We start from the raw sequence: 17999 nt of genomic DNA on the forward strand, positions 1-17999 counted from the left end.
CCCAAGCCCTCGCCAGTGGCCCGGTAGGAACAAGGCCAGGAGCCCTGTGGAGATGAACAGGGGACCACTGCGTGGACGGGGCAGGCTGGGACACAAAGGGCACTGCTTCGTCTGGATAGCGCTAACTCCGAGAGCTCGAGCTCCTATCCCTAGCCGGGGCGCCTGGCCTCCTGCAGTCGGGGCCCCAGCGGGTGAGCCGGGCGCAGGTGGACCTGACCGAGGAGGCGGCCGGAGCCCCTGCGGGTGAGGCGGGAGCGGCGAGCAGGAGGGCTGACTCAGAAGGTTTATTTGCAGCGCGGGAGGGGCGGACAATTGGCGGCCTCGGGGTGCGGCGGGTGCGGGCGCTCAGCGGCTGGGCCAGAGCAGGGTGAAGGAGCCGCGAGCGCAGCGGAAATCGGGCTCTGGCTGCTCCGGCCTGGGCTCCACGGAGATGAGGCGCCGGACCCCGCGATGGCTTAGTGGGATGCAGTCGGAGACGCGAACCTCCAGGGTGCGGCCCTCCCTGCGGCAGGAGGAGGGGTCAGGGCGGCCACGCGGCCGGGGCTTCGTGCCCGCCACCGCCCAGCCTGCACTCACCCCTGGCAGTGTGCGGCCAGCACGCCCACCAGCTCCCCAACGCGGTTGTCCAATGGCGGCCGGGAGCGGTGCAGGCACACCACGAGGTCGTCCTGGCCGCGGGCGTGCAGCACCACCAGCTGGTCTCCTCCGCTGGTCACGCTCAGCCCCGTCACCTGAGCGGAGCGCGGGGTCAGAGTGCAGCCGCCTCAACCCGCACCCCAGCCTAGCCGGACTCACCCCCTCCCCAGGAAGCCTCTCCCGAACCCCCAACCGCACCCGGGGAGCGCCACCCTCGCCAGGGCCACCAGCCCCCCCCCCGCCCCCTCCTCCCTCTCGGGGCCCTGCTGACAGGGGGAAGCTTGGGCGGGACGCTGCACAATACGATTTTCTCCAGGACGGATGGCTCTAGATCCTTGCTGTCCAACAGGGCCGCCACTGCTTACCTGTGGATGCTAAGCCCTTGCATGTGCTACTGCCTGGAGGAGCCGTTTTTAGTTCTAGGTCACTTTCACTGCATTTAAACAACCACGCCGGCTCTGGGCTGTGGCATTAGACAGCGAGGCACTCACCGCCCTTTCTATTGGGACAGTCATGGGACCCCTGAAACTGTGGGAGACCCAGAGGTAGCCTGGCCTTGATCCCTGCCCCCGTCTTGTGGGAAAGAGAATTTACGGGAACAGCAGCTGCTAATGAAGGGAGCAAGTAGGCCACAGAGCTCCGCAGAAGGTTACGGAGTGGCCAGGACGGTATCCCACAGGAGACCCAGAACATTGTGGCGGGGACTCAGGTCCCAGAATGCCCAGGTGGGAGAACCCCCAGTTGGGCACAAGTTGGAAGAGGGGACCATATGGCTTGGCTAGAGTGTGAGAGTGGGGGTGGGGGGTGACTGGGCTGGTGGGGATCACAGGATGAGACCTTTCACTCTGTGGGCGTGGGAAGCCACTGCAGGATTTTCAGCACGGGTGCCACCATCGCTGAGTTTTAGGATGGTCTGGGCCATCTCAGGTAAACAGGGGAGAGAAGACTGAGGCAGGACTCTGAGCAGCCCAGCAGTGCCCCTCACAGATGCTGCACCCTACTCCCAACCCACATTGCTCACCGCCTCAAGGGGCACGGCCCGCATCACCCGGTACTGCCGGTCAGGGTCCAGCTTGTAGAGGTGCTGGTCTGTGAGCAGGAGGGCCCGGTTCCGGATCTTGTGGAAGCGGTTCACCTGTGGGAGAGGTGGCTGGACCCAGGCTGGTGCTGCCCTGTCACCCACCAGGGCCCCAGGCCTCGGCAGTCCCTACTGTCTCCCCTCCCCACTGGCGACAGTTTCGGGAGTGTCAGGAGCAGCTGGGCCTGGGCTGGGGTTGCCTCCATTTTCTCCCAAGTGCCCCCCCAAAACTCTGCACCAGCTTCTAACCTTGCAGACGTGGCTAGAAAAAGAGCACAGCCCTGAAGCCATCCTTGTCCCTTGTCTAACCTTGCGGACATGACTTGAAAAGAGCACAGCCCCGAAGCCATCTTTGTCCCGAAGTGTCTTTAGTCGCTGAGCAAACAGGCTTGATGCTGTGGGATTGTCAGTGGCCTGAGGACAGATGGAGGGGAGGGGGCGCTGCTTGGGATTGAGTCATGGGACCAGACTCAATTGATAGCAGCTGTCTGTGAATCAGCATAGCTATTCTTCATCTCGGGAAACTGAGTCACACAGACTTGTGCGTGAGCTGAGCAGCCCTGGATTTCCTGAGGGCACAGAGCCCTCTTGTGTTGACTTCTAGGCTGCATCTGAGCCTGGCCCTCCTGTCATCCACACCCACCCCTGAAGGCCACTTCTCCTGAAGCCCAGGATGAGACCTTGCAGAGCTCTGGTAGGGGCTGAGGTGCAGGGCCACCGGGACAGACAACCCCAGGCCTGGGAGAGGACATCTGAGGGGACCTGGTCACAGCATTAGCCGAGAGCCCTCTTTGGCAGCCCACTTCCCCCTGGCAGCCCTGGACTCGCCTGGCACTTACAGAGGACAGGTAGTCTCGGGCCCAGGCCCGTCGGCAGCCCCAGTCCTGACGAAGCCCTTGCAGGGCCCCCATGGCAGCCACCTTGGCCTTGATCTGGGGCATGTCTGAAGGGGGGATGTTCTTCACCAGCTGTCGGGCCCGCCACCTGGGAGAGGGCATATAGTCAGACAGATGCTGGCCATGTGTTCATGTGCTCCCTGAGCCCCCTCTCCACAGAGGAAGCTGAGCCCTCAGCCTGGTGCTGCCTGCCTTTCATGTCCCAACCTCTGCCAGCCTCTCTGGCCTTGGCCCCTTGTGCCTAACGCTTGTTCCTGGAAGGTGACCCAGGGACCAGCAGTTGCCCAGTGTCCTCCCGTTCTGAGCATGCTCTGTGCCCCTCCTTCTGGAGAACTCCTACTCAGCCCTCAAGACCCCGCTCAGATGCAGAATCCCCTTACTTCCCAGCCCTGATGGGCCTCCCCCTGCAGGCTGCAGCCCTGGACCTTGAATGCCCACCACAGTACCCAAGATGGTCAGGGCTCTGCACCAACTGTGGGACATGAGCAGTCAGCTAATGTGGCATAGCATCCACCTTCCCACCTATCAAGGGGGCTGGTGTATCTCCCATCCAGGCACTGCAGGCCCGGGATGATGGGTTAAGGTGTTCAGTGGATGCCAGCTGAATGGAATGTGTGGTGGGCTGAGAGTAGTACCTGCAGAAGAGTGCGTGGCAGGTGTCCTGGAAGGGCTGCAGCACAGCAGGGGGCAGCGGCCACACAAGGTCACGCCCGTAGAGTGGCGGCTGCCTTGCAGCCTGGAATCGCCGCTGCAGCTCAGCCAGGTGAGCCCGCACCTTATGTCTCCGGAACCAGCGCATGATGGTGTAGATAGCCCTCAGCCTCCGGCAGCGCCACCTCGCCAAGGTGCCCCGCCATGCCTGGGTGGGCCAGGCGGGATGGGATACGCAGTCAAATTCAATCAGACCCTAACCCTTAGCCCCAAACCTGGCCCTGAGCATTTATTGAGCACTCCCTGGCCTGTCTCCATCAAGCAGAGACCTCTGTGAAACTTACAAGTGTGTTTGTGGCCCCTGGGACACAAGCTTTCCCCACCTCCATAGTGGATGTCTTCCTGCCCCGCCCACCTCACCTTCTGCAATAGCAGCACAATGATGGGGATGAGGCGGGCTCGGCTCTGCTCCAGTGTGACCAGTGTCCGGGGTGAGCGGATGAACAGCTTGCTGTGGCCAAAGGCCACATCCCCCTGCAGCCCGTGCTGCTCCAGGAGAGCGCTCACGGCTGCCTTGTCGGAGCCCAGCAGGTGGTTGGGCCATGTGTATTCACAGGTCATCTTGTACCTGTCACCACAGGACAGGGCAGTGTGGCCCAGGCTTCGGGGAGAGATGATGGAGCCCACCCTGCCCACCCCACACCTGGGGAGATGGCAGGGATACAGAGTGTGTTCCTGGAGCACTTATGACACCTGTGCACATGTGTCTTCCCACACACATGTCCTCACATACATGTCCTCACACAGCCCTCATACCCATGTTCCCACCTGTATGTCCCCACATGCATGTGCTCACACACATGTCCTCCCAGATATTTTGGTGTCTTGAGGCCAGCAGCGTGCTGGTTCCTGCTTGTATCGATGTTTGCGACGTGCTGTTTGGGGACCCTCTGCTCCTACCCCTTGGACTCCACACAGGGACTACGGCCCATGGAGTGATGGGTGTCAGGTGCCAGTACCTGAGCAGGAATCGAGAGTAGGGCTGGCGGGAAGCGAAGCCAGCCCTGCGGACCCTCACGTTCTCCAGCAGCCCCAGGTATGCGACCTGGTGGCGACAGTGGTTCTCGTCCAGCTTCCCAGCTACCTTGTCCTCATTGGGCTTGATGCAGCGGACGTAGAAGGGCTCCTGCGGGGACAGAGGGGACTTGGAGAGGGTCTGCGCCAGCAGCACTGTGCACCCTGTCCCACACCAGGGGCTTCCCAACCCCTCAAGGTCCCAGGCCAGGAGAAGAGTTGGGAACAAAGAAGGGAAATCAGCAGAACAAGGGCCCTGGAAGCCCTAAGTGCTGGGCAGAGGCCAGCAAGGCCAGGTTCAGAGCCAGGTTCCAGCCCCTGGTCGGGGGGGCAGGGGGGTGGGTGTGGCAGGGGCAGGAGCAGGCCTCGTCCCATCTGCCTTCCTTCTCTGCTTCCAAAAGGGGCTGACATCTCTGGATGTTCTGTTGTTAAGCTCACCCTAACATGTCCTCTCCCCGACCCTTCACCTGTTCCTCTTCTGACTTTTGACCCAAAGCTCCCCAAGAAAGCTTGTGCCAGTTTCCTGTCTCTCTGGCTCCACCTGCCAGAAGAATCCTGGGTTTTTGCCAAGAGCTGGGCTGGGCCAAGCCAGCTTCTCAGCAGGGTCTCCCCAAACCCCTCCCTGTTCAAGAGACAATGGGGCGAGGAGAAGCCTGGGTTCCCCATGATTGATCAAGCCTCAGCCCAGCCCCTGAGGCCCCACATCTCACCTGTGCAGTGGGTGGGGTCCACTGCTGGAGCAGATGTGGCTCATACAGACAGGACAAGAACCCTCTCCCCACCACTATGATGTACAGAGGTGGTTGGGACCCTACTTGGCACCGAGGGCACAGAGAGAAGGATCCGGAACAGTCAGAGTGGGAGAGGGGTGGAACATACCTTGGAGGCAAGGTTCTCCACCAGGGCCACCATGGAGTTCTTGAAGAGTGTGCCAGCTGTCAGGGGGCGCTTGGTCACCTCTGTGATGTCCTGCTGCCCGTCCGGCCACATGGCCCGTAGAGTGGGGTCCGTGCTGCAGACACAGGCCGAATTCCCAGCCATCCTCTGGGAGAGCAGCCCTGCCCACCCCCGTCCTGACGCTAGTCAATGCCTGACCCCAGAGTCTCTGGGGCCCCAGGGCCCTGGCCCTCCCTATGGTGCCCAGCAAGCCATGCTCACCTGTTGTACAGCAGCCGCTTGAAGTCCTGGAAGAGGAAATCTCTGTTCTTGTCGATGAAGCCTTCCACGGAGTACCTACCAGAAGCCAGGGCTGGTGAGGGAGCAGGGGCCGGGGCTGCCAGGCCAGAGTGCTAATGACCCCAGCAGCCCCCACTCTCTTCCCATCTGCCTCTGTTCCCATAGGTCAGTCTCTCTTCCTCCCTCTGCCTTGGCTCCTCTCCTCCTTCCCCCTCACACCTGCTTTCTCTTTCATCATGTAAGACTCCCTCCCTCAGGAGACATTTCTCTCTTGGAAGATGAATCGAGTGGTTAAGCCCCTAGCTCTGAAGCCAAATGTCCTAGCACCGAGTCCTGCTTCTACCACATGCATGCTGTGTGACCTTGCCTAAGCCACTCAACCTCTCTGTGCTTCAGTGTACATCGGTTGCTCAGAACAGCGCCTACTGAATTTTGATAAACATCAGTGACTACAACTATGACTAGGAACTCCTGAGTCCTGGGCCTATTTTGATCTGTGGGCACTGAGAGCCTCAGAATCACTGTCTAGTTCTTGGACTGCTAGAAAGGTCAGTGCCAAATCTTGGCTCCAACTGCAGCACCTGTGAAGGCTCAGGGAATGGATTTTTTTTTTTTTTTTTTTTGAGAAATAGTCTCACTCTGTTGCCCAGGCTGGAGTGCAGTGGTGCGATCTCAGTTCGCCACAACCTCCGCCTCCCAGGTTCAAGCAATTCTTGTGCCTCAGCCTCCCGAGCAACTGGCATTACAGGCACGCGTCACCATGCCCGGATAATTTTTATATTTTTAGTACAGATGAGGTTTTGCCATGTTGGCCAGGCTGGTCTCGAACTCTTGACCTCAGGTGATCCACCCACTTTGGCCTCCCAAAGTGCTGGGGTTACAGGCATGAGTGACCTCATGAGTGTAGATTTTGCGAACAGATAAAGGTAGATGATATTGGGCTGCTTTGTCGTCATCATCTGTTCTATTTCCTCTCCTTGAGAAGTTCTCATGAAACACTTGTACCTCGATGTGAGTCACCTTAAATCGTTTTGGGATGCGGCAAGCAACACATAAGTTAATAGCCATCATGACAACCCCTGAAGACACCTGGGCTTTGGCACTGGGAGCATGGTCCAAGTACGGTAGCGAGGCCTCACCCGGGAGCTTGTTAGAAATGCAGAATCTTGGCCCCCCTGCACCTTCCACTCCCTCCCCACCCCCACATCACCAGCCTGAAGCCCCCCACCCCACAGATGCTGGTATAGGGTTGGGCCCAGACATGATACGTGGGTATTTTTTAAAGGCTCCCAGAAGAATGCAGCCATGGTTAACCACTATCCTCAAACCCTGTTTCCTGCTCTTCACTTGTGAATCTGCTGTCCGGCATGTTTTCAGTGTCTTAAAGGGGTGGGGGTGGCAGAAGGGGCCATAACACCTGTCTCCCAGCCACTCCCCTGAAGCGCTCCTGCCCCATGACACATGCCATGCTGCCTGTGGGAAAGCCAGGGATGTGGGTGGGAGGGGGCCCTTACGTGACGTCCCCTGCATAGTGCTTGATCCGGAAGTCTCGGCCAAACTCCATGGTCTTGTCTGTGGGGCAGAGCTATGGGGACAGGCTGAGGTCAAGGCACAAAAGGTATGTGGGGGGTCTGTATGAAGGGATAGCCCTGCCTCCCCACCTCCAGGGCAGAGAAGGTTGCCACAGTGACGACAATGGCACCAAAGCTGGGTCCCCAACCAGGCCCCACGAGGCATGGGCAGCGTGGTGCCTGTGGGGCAGGTCCCACCAGCCCACTGTGGCGGCACTGGGACAGCCGGGGACACCTGGCGGCTGGTGTAGTGTAGGTGATGGCGGTGGTGCGTGTCCAGGGTCTGCAGGAAGATTCGGTCAGTGATGGTGCCAGCAGAGCTGCAGGCCTCGTCCAGCACGGCCAGGATGCCACGGTGGGGCCGCTCCACCAGATCCACAATGGTGGCATTGTTGAAATACTCAACCTGGGGCAAAGGCAGCCAGCAAGGAAGCTCCTAAGGCCTTTCAGGCCACCTCCCCTCCTCCGCCCCACACTCAGCCACCTGTCAGGCCAGCCCGGGCCCCTCCCCATGGGCTGAGGCCCCTCCACAGCCCACTGCCTGGCCTCCCTCCAGGCCACAGTGCTCACGCTCTGCCAGGTGATGCCCTCGCGCTCGTACTCTTCCTGTTCCTGCTTCAGGATGAGCCGGATGAATAGCTGCTGCAGCTTCTCGTTGCAGTAGTTGATGCAGAACTGCTCGAAACTGGGGGTGGGGTGGGCCTTTCAGAGGGGAGGTCGCTGCTTGTGGAGTGCATGGTAATGGGTGGCTGCTCCCCTGAACATCTCTGCTAATGTTCATCGAGGGTTCTGGTGCCAGCACCCTGTGTGGCTTCCCTGTGGCTTATGCATCCCTGCCCTGGACTCCTTTACCCCACCCACACCTCCTGCATGCACGTTCTGGAGTGGACTTGGGAGTCACGACCAGGAATTACTCATGCCCCGTAATTCTGCCTTCCATCAGGACATCAATGGTCAGAGGGTGCAGGTGAGGCAGGTCTGGGAGGCATGAGCCTTGGGCCCAGGGACCAGCCGGGAGAAACCCCGACATTCCTGCTGCCCAGCCCCAGCCGAGCTTTCCAGAACTAAGTGGGCAAAGCCGCTGGGTGTCAGAGGTGGAGATGTAGCTGGCCAGCCACCCACCTGTTGACGGGAAACACCTCAAAGCCATAGATGTCCAGCACGCCAATGACTGTGTCCTTGCCATCACGCCGAGGATCCCGGCCCCGGGGTTCCATGACACTGTTGATCCTGTTCACCACCCACTCAAACAGCCGCTGGTACACTGCCTGGGGGATAGGAACACCCTGCTTCCTGCTGCCTCTGGCCTGGCCTCCCCCATGAAGGCCTCCTGGGCTTCCCTCCCTGTGCCTGCCCCCAAAGTACCTTGGCACAGGCATCCCGGGCATAGCTGGCCTCAGCCGCAGTGTGGCCCTTCTCTATGAGTTCCCTGCCTCCCGAGGCAACTGTGCGAGCCAGCAGGGAGCGGAGCACAAGGTCCCGGGGTGTGGCCGTCAGCTCAGCCACATGGTCCACCAGCGCCTCCTCGGCCACTGCCAGGCCTTCCTTCTGCAGCCCACCCTCCTCCGTCTCCACAAACTCGATGTTTCCCTGGTGATGGGAAAACCATGAACAGTCCGGACTCCATGTCCCAAAAGAGCCTGGACAACTTTGGACAAGGAGGAAGGAAAGCAGGTGACATGGATGCGGTAGAGTACAGCCCCTTCTCAGACCAGCATGGTCAGCTGCTCACCATGGGCACAGACACAGCCAGAGACTGGGGGAAGGGGGCATGGGCACACCAGAGTCTCTGCCAAGGCCTTGAGGCCTCGAGTCCAAATGACATGTGAATGACCCCATCGCATCCTCCCACAGCCAGAGGAGCCCTGCACTACTTACTCCTCATGCCGCTTAGAGAGAACTGAGGCCAAGAGGCACTGAGTAAATGCACCCAAAGCCACACAGCTCATGACTGCACTAAGAGGCAGTCTGCATGATGCTCAGCTTTTACTGTGCCTGGCTGACCTGGCCCTAAGAATGGGGTCTGGACCATGTACCAACTGAACTCATCACTCAAGCAGCTCAGCTTCTGCAGGAGAGGCAGTCAGCCTAGCACATTGCTGGGGCATCTCCAGCCAGTCTCCTCCTCATCCCTGGGTGCTTCCCAGCCGGGAAACCCCTGTGGGGAGGTAGCCCTCCCAGGCTTCTGAGCCAGGCTCACCAGGTGCAATATGGCAGCCAGGATGCGATGCACAGACTCCACCTCTTCAGGACTGAAGCCGATGACCCTCATGGCCTCGGTCACTGCCTGGTGGCTCTGCTCATCACTGTCCAAGGCCTAGGGTAGAAGGGATTCATCACTCCAAAGCCACACTGGGCCCAGGACACCTGTCCCCCTTGAGGCTTGATTCCTCCATCCTAGGCACCTGCTCACTCCTGTCCCCTGTCCCCTTCCTGAACCCTGATTACTCCAGCCTAAGCACCTGCTCACCCCTGCACCCTGTCCCCTCCATCAGCCATTTTCCCTCCACCCCGAGCACCCTCCCCACTCACCCAAACAGTTCACTTCACCCTGGCCTGTGCTGAGTGCTGCCCATTCCCTACCACCACACTCAAGCCCTGACACTGAGCCCAGTTTGAGCCCTTGGTGCCCCACATACTCACACTGTGCACAGTCATGTTGAGTCCTGCTCCCTGGCGTGTGAAATTGTATACAGCAGGGTTTCTCTCCAAGTGCAGTTCATGCAGCTGCTTGTCCTCACTGCCTCTCAGCAACTAGAGGACACAGGCATCCTTTAGACAAATAAGCTCCCAGGATGTCCCCCTGTACACACACAGAGGCAGGAGAACAAACAGACTTGCGCTTCCTTCCAGTATTGAATGAACAAACATGGGGGAAGGTCAGACAGTGTGAACAGTTTCTGTGTGCCAGCGAGCTCCCCATTCAGCTGTTCAGTGGGTCAGGGAGCTCCACTTCAGTGGGAGCTATGACTCCACCATGAAGTCACTGTTCTTGTGCCAGACCTCATCTTGGTAGGGAGCTCAGTCCCTGTGGAGATATTGCCCTCGACCCAGGGGGATCCCACCTCAGTGGGTAGCTCAGAGTATGTGGAGACACTACCCGGGTCCCAAAACCTCCCACTGAGTGAGGAGGTAAGAGTTTGTGCAGAAACTGCAGAATCCTAGGGAGCTCCACTTCAGTGGGAGCTCAGAGTTACTGGAGACCCTGCCCCTGTCCCAGGAAGCTCACACCTCAGTAGGGAGCACAGGTTCCGTGGAGACATTGCTCTCCACCCAGGGAGAGCCCATGTCCTAGGGAGCTCAGCATCTGTGGAGACACAACTGGTGCCACATGAACTCCCACCTCAGCAGGGAGCTCAGAGTCCATGGAGACACTGCCTGTGTCCCAAAAGTTCCCACTTCACTGGAGGTGGTAAGAGTCTGTGGAGATCCTGCTGTTATTCCAGAGAGCTCCACTTCGGTGGGAGCTTAGAGTCTGTGGAGACCCTGCCCTGTGTCCCAAGGGGCTCCCACTAGTGGGAAGCTCAGATTCCACAGAGACAATGGTCATGTCGCAGAGAGCTTCCACCTCATAGGGGAATGGAGGGTTTGTGGAGACACCGCCCATGTCCGAGGGAGCTCCCAGCTCTGTGAGGAGCTCAGAGACCATAGAGACACCGCCAGTGTCCCAGACAGCCCTACTTCATTGAAGCTCAGAGTCTGCATGGACACTCCTTGTGTTCCAGAGGGCTCCCACCTCAGGGAAGCTCAGAGTTCTTGGACACTGACTGATTCCCAGGGAGCTCCACTTCAGCAGGAGCTCAGAATCCGTGGAGACGTTGCCACTGTCCCAGTGAGCTCCACTTTGGTGGGAGTTCAAAGTCCAAGGAGATAGTGCCCCTGTCCCAGGGGGCTCTTACCTCAGAGCAGAGCCCAAAGTTGATAGAGACAGTGCCTGTGTCCAAGACACAGCCCACCTGAGTGGGCAGCCCAGAGTCCGTGGAGACACTGCTTCACATGTCCCACTGAGCTCCCACCTCGGTGGGTAGCTCAGAGTCCTTAAAGACACTGTCCATGCTCCAAAGAGCTCCATTTCATGGGAGTTCAGAGTCTGAAAAAAACTCTCTGTGTCCCAGGGAGCTCCCACCTCAGTGGAGAGTTTATAGTTCATGGAGACCCTGCCCAAATCCTATGGAGCTCCCATCTCATGGGGAGCTCAGAGTCTGTGGAGACCCTGGCAACATCCCAGGGAGCAATCCCCTCAGCCAGGAGCTCAGAGTCATTAGAGACAATGCCCATGTGCCACCGAACTCCCCCTTCAACGGGGGAACTCTGAATCCGTGGAGACCCTGCCCATGTCCCAAAATCTCCAATTTCAGTGGGGAGGTAAGAGTCTGTGGAGATCCTGCTGGAGTCCCAGGGAGCTTCATTTCAGTGAGAGCTCAGAGTCTGTGGAGACGCCCTCTGTGTTCCCAGGGGCTCCCACCAGGGGGAGGCTCAGAGTCTGTGGAGACACTGCCGGTGTCTCAGGGAGCTTTTACCTCAAATAAAGGTCAGAGTCCACAGAGACACTACTGGTTTCCCAGTGAGCTCCCACCTCAGCGCAGACTCACTGGAAAGACAGCCCAGGGGGCTCCCACCTCAATGGAGCTCAGAGTCCTTACAGACACTGCTGTGTCCCAGAGAGTGTGACTTCAGTGGGAAGTCAGAGTCGTGAAGACACTGCGGTGTCCCAGGGAGCACCACACCATGGAAGCTCAGAGTCCTTAAAGGCACTCCTTGCATCCCAGGAGGCTCCCACCTCAGCGGGCGGTTCATAGACCCTGGAGACCCTGCCCGCTACCCAGGGAGCTCCTGTCTCATGGGGAGCACAGAGTCTGTGAGACACTGTGCTTGTCTCAGGGAGCTCCCACCTCAGTAAGGAGCTCAGAATCCATGGAAACACCGCCTGTGTACCAGGGAGAAACTGCTGTGTTCCAGGGAGCTCCCACTGCACTGGGGAGCTGAGAGTTGGTGGGGACCATGTCTGTGCTGCAGGGAACTCCTAACTCAGCGGGGAGCTCCAAGTCCCTAGAGACACTGCTCCAGTCATAGGGTGCTCCCAGTTCAGTGGGGGAGTTCGGAGTCTGTGGAAACACTGTCTGTGTCCCAGAGGACACAGTGGGCAGCCCACAGTTTGCAAACACACCGCTGGTGTGCGAGGGAGCTCCACTTCAGTGTCAAGCTCTGAGACTGCAGAGACACTGTTTGTTTCCAGGGAGCTCCCACCTCAGTGGGGTGTCAAAGCTTGTGGAGACAGTCCCTGGGCACGCCTATCTCACAGAGGTGCTCAGAGTCAATGCCCGTGTCCCCAGGAGCACCACTTCAGTGTTGAGCTCTGATACCACTAGAGACACTGCCTGTAATCCCAGGGGAAGCCCACCTCGTGGGGAGCTTATTGTTCACAGAGACACTTTATGGGTCCCAGAGAGCCCTCATCTGGAGGTGTCTCAGATAAAGGGGACATCCTGCTTTTGTTCCCTGCAAGCTCACACCCTCGTTTGTGGGGTGTGGGGTACTGGTTGGGGTGAGTGTGGTGGGGAGTGAGGACGATGGGCTAGGTGGGGTTGAGTGGGCAGAGAGGGGGAATTGGGGTAGTGACGGAAGGGTCACAAGCTGGTCCAGCTTGCTGCCCTCCCTTTCCCCACCCCATTTTTCCACCTCCCCTTGCCCTCAGGGCTTACTTGGTAGAAGGCGTGGAAGTTTCTTTCACCCACGTGCTGCTTGAGGACCCGAGACTGAGGAGAGAGGGGCAGATGGACTCAGGCCTGGGAAGGAGTCTGACCCTGGGGACCCATCTGAGCATTCCCAGGTGCAAGGCAGGCTGGGGGTCAGAGAGTCCTGACTATGAGGACACTGAGGCCCAGAGAAGGGCCACAGGGAGAGAGAGCCCAGCCCTCCTAAGCTGCACCGTTGGGATGGGTACCTTCCCAGGCCTGGGATGGGTCTCAGCCAGGGCTCCCCATGGAGGTCTCCTCAGCCCACCTGCCCACCTTCTCCAGTAGGTAGCTGTGGATGTGTCCTCCGATCGGGTCCCCCTTGAAGTCAAAGTTGATGTCCATATACTTGCCAAAGCGGCTGGAGTTGTGATTGCGGTTGGTGCGGGCATTGCCAAAGGCCTCCAGCACACAGGTGGACTTGAGCAGCACGTCCTTGACCCTGTCAGGGCAGAGGGGCTGGGGCTTAAGGCAAAGACTTCCCATCTGGGGAATGCTGTCCCTGCCCCTGAGTCTTCCCAACAGAAATCACAGCATCTCAGGATGAGTTCCTCTGAACTTGCTGAGAGGGAACCAATGGCCTGGCCTCGCCCAGTGTTGCCTCTGAGGTTGTGTGACGGTCACTTCACCTCTGAGAGGCTGGGAAATGCACTTGCCAGGCTGGCTGTGCTCAGCATGGTCTGTGTAGCATTGAGGTCCTTGTTTCTCACAGCCACCTCTTCCCCTCCCAGGCCTCAGCTGCAGCCTGGGGAGGAGGGGCTGTTCTGACCACTGGGCTTTAGACCTCTAGCTGCAGGGGTGGGTAGTGGTACTGGCCATATGTGCTCAGGAACTGACATTGCTTGTCCCCCCTGAATCCCATCTCGCTGCCTCTTGATAGGAAGAGACAGGCACTGACAGAGGAAGCTGCTTCCATAAGGGACAGGTTTCCTGGTTTCAAGGCTCCTGGCCATCACCCACACAGCCACCTGGCATGCTTGGCCATCTTGGCCAGGGCCTGCCAGCTTCTCCAGGTTTCCATGGAATCCGCCTGCTGTCCTGTCCATGAGCCATTTCAAGCATCTCTGGGCCCTGCTGCACTTCTCCTCATCCTACCTGTGGCTGCTGCCTCCTCCCAGCTGGTAGGCCCAGTACCTTGGCTAGGTCTCACCCACCCAAGGAGAGGTCCTTGGCATGGGTCACCCTGTCTCACCTCTGGGTGTGTTGGCATTATCTGGAAACTTCCCAAGTTCCCACTGAACTTGACCTGAGCTAGACTCCAGTTGCCGTCTCTCGCTCCCCAGAGCCAGCCCTTCCTGCCACACTGAGGTCCCTGGCCTGCCATGCTGAGGCCCAGGGCTGCCCATTGCCGCTCACCTCTCCACCTCAGCCCTCTGGCTTGGATTGGTGACAGCAGCGATGTACTGCATGATGTGCTTACTGGCTTCTGTCTTCCCTGCCCCACTCTCCCCTGCCGGAAAGACCAGAGTTGAGAGAATCAGCCAGGTTCGCTCTCTTAGCCCAGCTCCCTGTGCCCACTCACACCCCCAAGACTGGCAAGATGGGGTCCTAGGGCCCCCGTCAGGACACAGGGCACAGGAGATGCTCTAATGGCCCTCCCAAATGTTCACAAATGAAGATGCCGAGGGTGGGGGCCCGGCGGCAGGGACAGGTACCTGAGATGACGATGCAGGTGTCCCTGGACCGGTGCTTCATTGCCTTGTAGGCGGCGTTGGCCACAGCATAGAGATGGGGTGGCCGCTCATAGAGCTCACGGCCCTGGTACCTGGCGATGGCCTCAGGCCCATACAGGGGCAGCTCCTGGTAGGGGTTCACGGACACCAGCACCTCACCGATGTAGGTGTAGATGCGGCCCTTCTCGAACCTGGACACAGCAGGGGTAGGCCTCAGCACTCACAGGCTTACAGGCACCCACAGGCCTCTCGCCAGAGCCCATATCAGGGCCTGGCCCCAGTAGGCCAGCGCTCCCACCCTGACGGGCTGAGAGTGGAGAAGGAAGAAGGGGGCAGGTGTTGACCTTGCGTCTCCCTGGTGCCATCCTGGGTGAGCCGAGCCACTCAGAGACTGTCTCCATTGCGGCATAGAGTTTGGGGTCCACAGTGGTCTCCCCAGGGGTCCCAAGGTCACTGGAAACATGGCCACCCATTTTGCAAAGGAAACAGACTTGCCCAAGACTGCACTGGGTGCCGTGAGCCAGGGCAGGCTCCTGGGGTGAACCCCGCAGGGCAGATGGGGAGATGGGGTTGAGAAGAAGTGACTGGGCTGGGAGGGGAAGGAGGGGCCTCCTCGGCTGTTTCCTGTCTCAAGGCCTGGGCGGGAACCCAGAGACAAAAGGGGACCCCACCCAGCCCCACCCAGATGACAGGGAGGGGGTTGATGTCGTTGTCTTTGCACCCCCCATCCCCCAGCCTGTGGCCAGTGGCTGCTGCCTCTCCCCTGGCACAGCCTCAGACTTCTTGACCCTTTCCTTCACAAACCTGGTCACCAGTGGGGGTGGATGTCTGCCCTTCTCTTGACCTTTCTGCCCCTGGGAGGAGGACTGGCAGGCCTGCACCTCAGACCCATCTCCCCTTGGTGTGTGGTACCCACCCTTCCCTGGATGGCTCTGTCTCCCGGCAGCCTGTCCTGGGTGGGCCTGTCCTGAGGTTCCTCTTTCTCCACCACCTCTGACATGGGTTTTCCTGGGCCTAGCTCCCATCCTCCTACAAGCTGGGGATGAGGGCACAAGTCACCCACGTCTCCAGGGCTCAGTGTTCTCCTCATCAAAATAGAGAGGACAATGTTTCATAAGCTCATTTTATAAGAATGAGGTAGAACAATGTGCACAAAGTGCTTAGCTCACATCCTGGCTAGCCCTCCTCTTTGGGCCAGGCTCGTGGTCTCTTGACTTCTGTGCTTAGTGGGGATCCTGGTCCCCAAGCTCTCCCCAGGGAGCTTCCGGAGCACACAGCAAGTGGCCTTCTGCCCCTCCCTGGGAGTCCTGGCAGGAAGCCCAGCTGCCTGCATGGCCACCCTACTGTGCCATGCCCCTACCTCCCGGGCTTCTCCCTGCCCTCCACCTGCCCTCCTTGATGGTAAATTGGGCTCCAATATCACTTCTACCAACTGTGTCCTGTGATACTCCATGTACCCCAGGAGAATGTCACCTCAACTTGGTGGGAATGTTTGGACCCTAGGGTGGAGCCTGACTGCTTCATCTCAGTGTCCCCAGGGCTCAGGCCAGGCTCCATGGATGAGACGCATCGAGGGAGCGTCAACAACTGGCTGGGAAGTGGCTGGAGGGAGGTGCCCCTGGTCCCTCCTGGAAAGATAGTGCCTGGTACCTATCTGTCCAAGAAGTGTCATGCCCTGGCCCCGTCGGGCAGGAAAGAAGGGGCAGAAGATGCCTGGACTGTGTGGGAGGCAGGGGTGGGTTGAGGTGGTGGGCAGCTCCGGTGCTGACTTGCCAGCCCTGACAGGGACAGTTGCCTTCTTGTCTGTTCCTGTCCCCTGGGGCCGTGCTTTGAGGCGCTCATTTCAGCCCCATCTGGTCTGGGTGGGTGTGTGCCACTGCCCCCTCCCTTGGACAGCAGCGTGCCTTCCTCTTTCCCTCAGGTCTCTGCGAGGACGCAAAGTGGGAGACCCTGGAGGAGGGGAGCCACTGCCTCCTGCCCTGGGCCTACCTGAGCTGCAGGTTCCTCATGAAGTCCTCCATGGTCACTTGGTCCAAAAGCACAAAGTCAGGTTTGCCATACTCAGGGCCTTCCTCGTCCTCCATCCTGCCGGCTGGAAACACCTTGCCTCACCTTCCTGTGCCTGCTGGAAGGACAGTGGAGGAGAGGGGGAGGGAAGGCTAGGGGAGGCCCCACCGCCCCCGCCCTGCCCCACCAGCCTCCTCCAGTGCTGGTGTAAAGTAGGAAGTGGGTTCTAGTCCTGGGAGGGGCTGCCCTCCGCACTTGCCACTCCTTCCCCCTCGAGGTGCTCTAAACCCTGCTTCCTGTCCCTGCGCCCCACAAGGAGGCTGTGCCTAACGGTCTGACCCGTTTGCATGCCAGGGGTGAGGGGCCGGATGCTGGGTCCTCCCCGCTTTGGAGGGTTCTTCGCTGGCCTCCTTCGGAAGCTCCCCTCCACCCACAAGCAGGAGACAAGACTCCGTGGGTTGGCTTCCAACCCTGGCAGCACGTTAGAGTCACTTGTGGGACTTTAAAGAAAGATTTTTTGACGTAATCTTGGTTACCTGGCTGTGTGTGTCTCTCAAGTCAGAACTGAACACTAGATGCAATATACTGTATGTACATTGTACATTAATACAAAAATGAAAAAGGATCCTAATGCCCAGGCCTTTGGGGTGGGGGCAACAGCCTTCTTTGAAGTTGAAGGCCACACTGGGGTGTAGACGAGCAAAGCTTCTTGTGTGACCTGCCAAGGGCCAGTGGTCCTAGCACTGCAATTCCCCACCCCAGCCACGGGGGAGGGACAGAGGACCCCAGAGCATCCTCTGCATGGGGCTGGCCTTCAGTGGGACCCCTGTGCCCCTAACTGTCCTCTGCCTTGTACTTGTGTCCAGCCGATCCCCCATAAACTGCAGTGAGGACCAGGCACATGCCTGGAGCCCTGCGGCCTCATCTCAGAGCTGCTGTCCCTGCACTTTGAAGATGAGGCAGTGCATTTGGGGAGCGGCTGCATTTAGGGAGTGGCCAAAATCTCCAGACACTGCATTCCTGACACTTAGTGCTCCTGGAAGAAGTGGGAGGGGTGCAGTTCTCTTAGCTTCCAGGCAGACTGGAAAAAGTTCTTTTTCATCCCAGGACAGACTGGGGCAGGTCACACCCATCCTCTAGGAACACTGGGGCAATTCTCTCATCAAAGGTCAAATGGATGCAGTTCTCTCTCATCCTACAAATAGACTGGCGACATTTCTCTTTCACCCCTTCCCTCATACAGGGAGGTCAAAGGGCAGACTCCAGAATTCCCAAACTTCAGTCATTCATGTGCTGCCTTTGAGATTTGTTGTACTCATGAGCACTAGTTTAACTATTGTCTTTCAGTCATCCCATTTTTTAAACTTTGAAGTAATGGATAGGCAAGTTAAGGTTATTTTTTTCTCTCAAATACCTTAAAGCAAATGCATTCCTGATAAAACTGAAAGTACTTATTCAAGTACCTAATAAAACTGAGTCATGCACCATCTGCGATAAGGGGC

General features: G+C 58.7%; 1 protein-coding gene across 1 annotated transcript; it reads right to left on the bottom strand.

The window, feature by feature from the left end:
- Nucleotides 1–270: 270 nt before the first annotated feature.
- On the bottom strand, nt 271–16817 carry MYO1G (myosin IG). Its single transcript, XM_004045409.5, has 22 exons — nt 16480–16817; nt 14473–14681; nt 14174–14267; nt 13094–13259; nt 12785–12838; nt 9726–9836; nt 9283–9399; nt 8448–8672; nt 8205–8350; nt 7653–7767; nt 7318–7488; nt 7026–7096; nt 5494–5568; nt 5215–5347; nt 4281–4447; nt 3682–3889; nt 3246–3469; nt 2554–2698; nt 2024–2128; nt 1658–1771; nt 577–731; nt 271–502 (listed from the first exon to the last, which is right to left on the bottom strand). Exons 1-22 carry the CDS (start codon nt 16572–16574, stop codon nt 346–348), a joined length of 3057 nt encoding a protein of 1018 aa, XP_004045457.1. The 5' UTR covers nt 16575–16817; the 3' UTR covers nt 271–345.
- Between the last annotated feature and the right edge of the window lie 1182 nt (nt 16818–17999).

The sequence above is a fragment of the Gorilla gorilla genome, chromosome 6 (assembly GCF_029281585.2).
Source record: "Gorilla gorilla gorilla isolate KB3781 chromosome 6, NHGRI_mGorGor1-v2.1_pri, whole genome shotgun sequence".
Classification (NCBI taxonomy): Eukaryota; Metazoa; Chordata; class Mammalia; order Primates; family Hominidae; genus Gorilla; species Gorilla gorilla.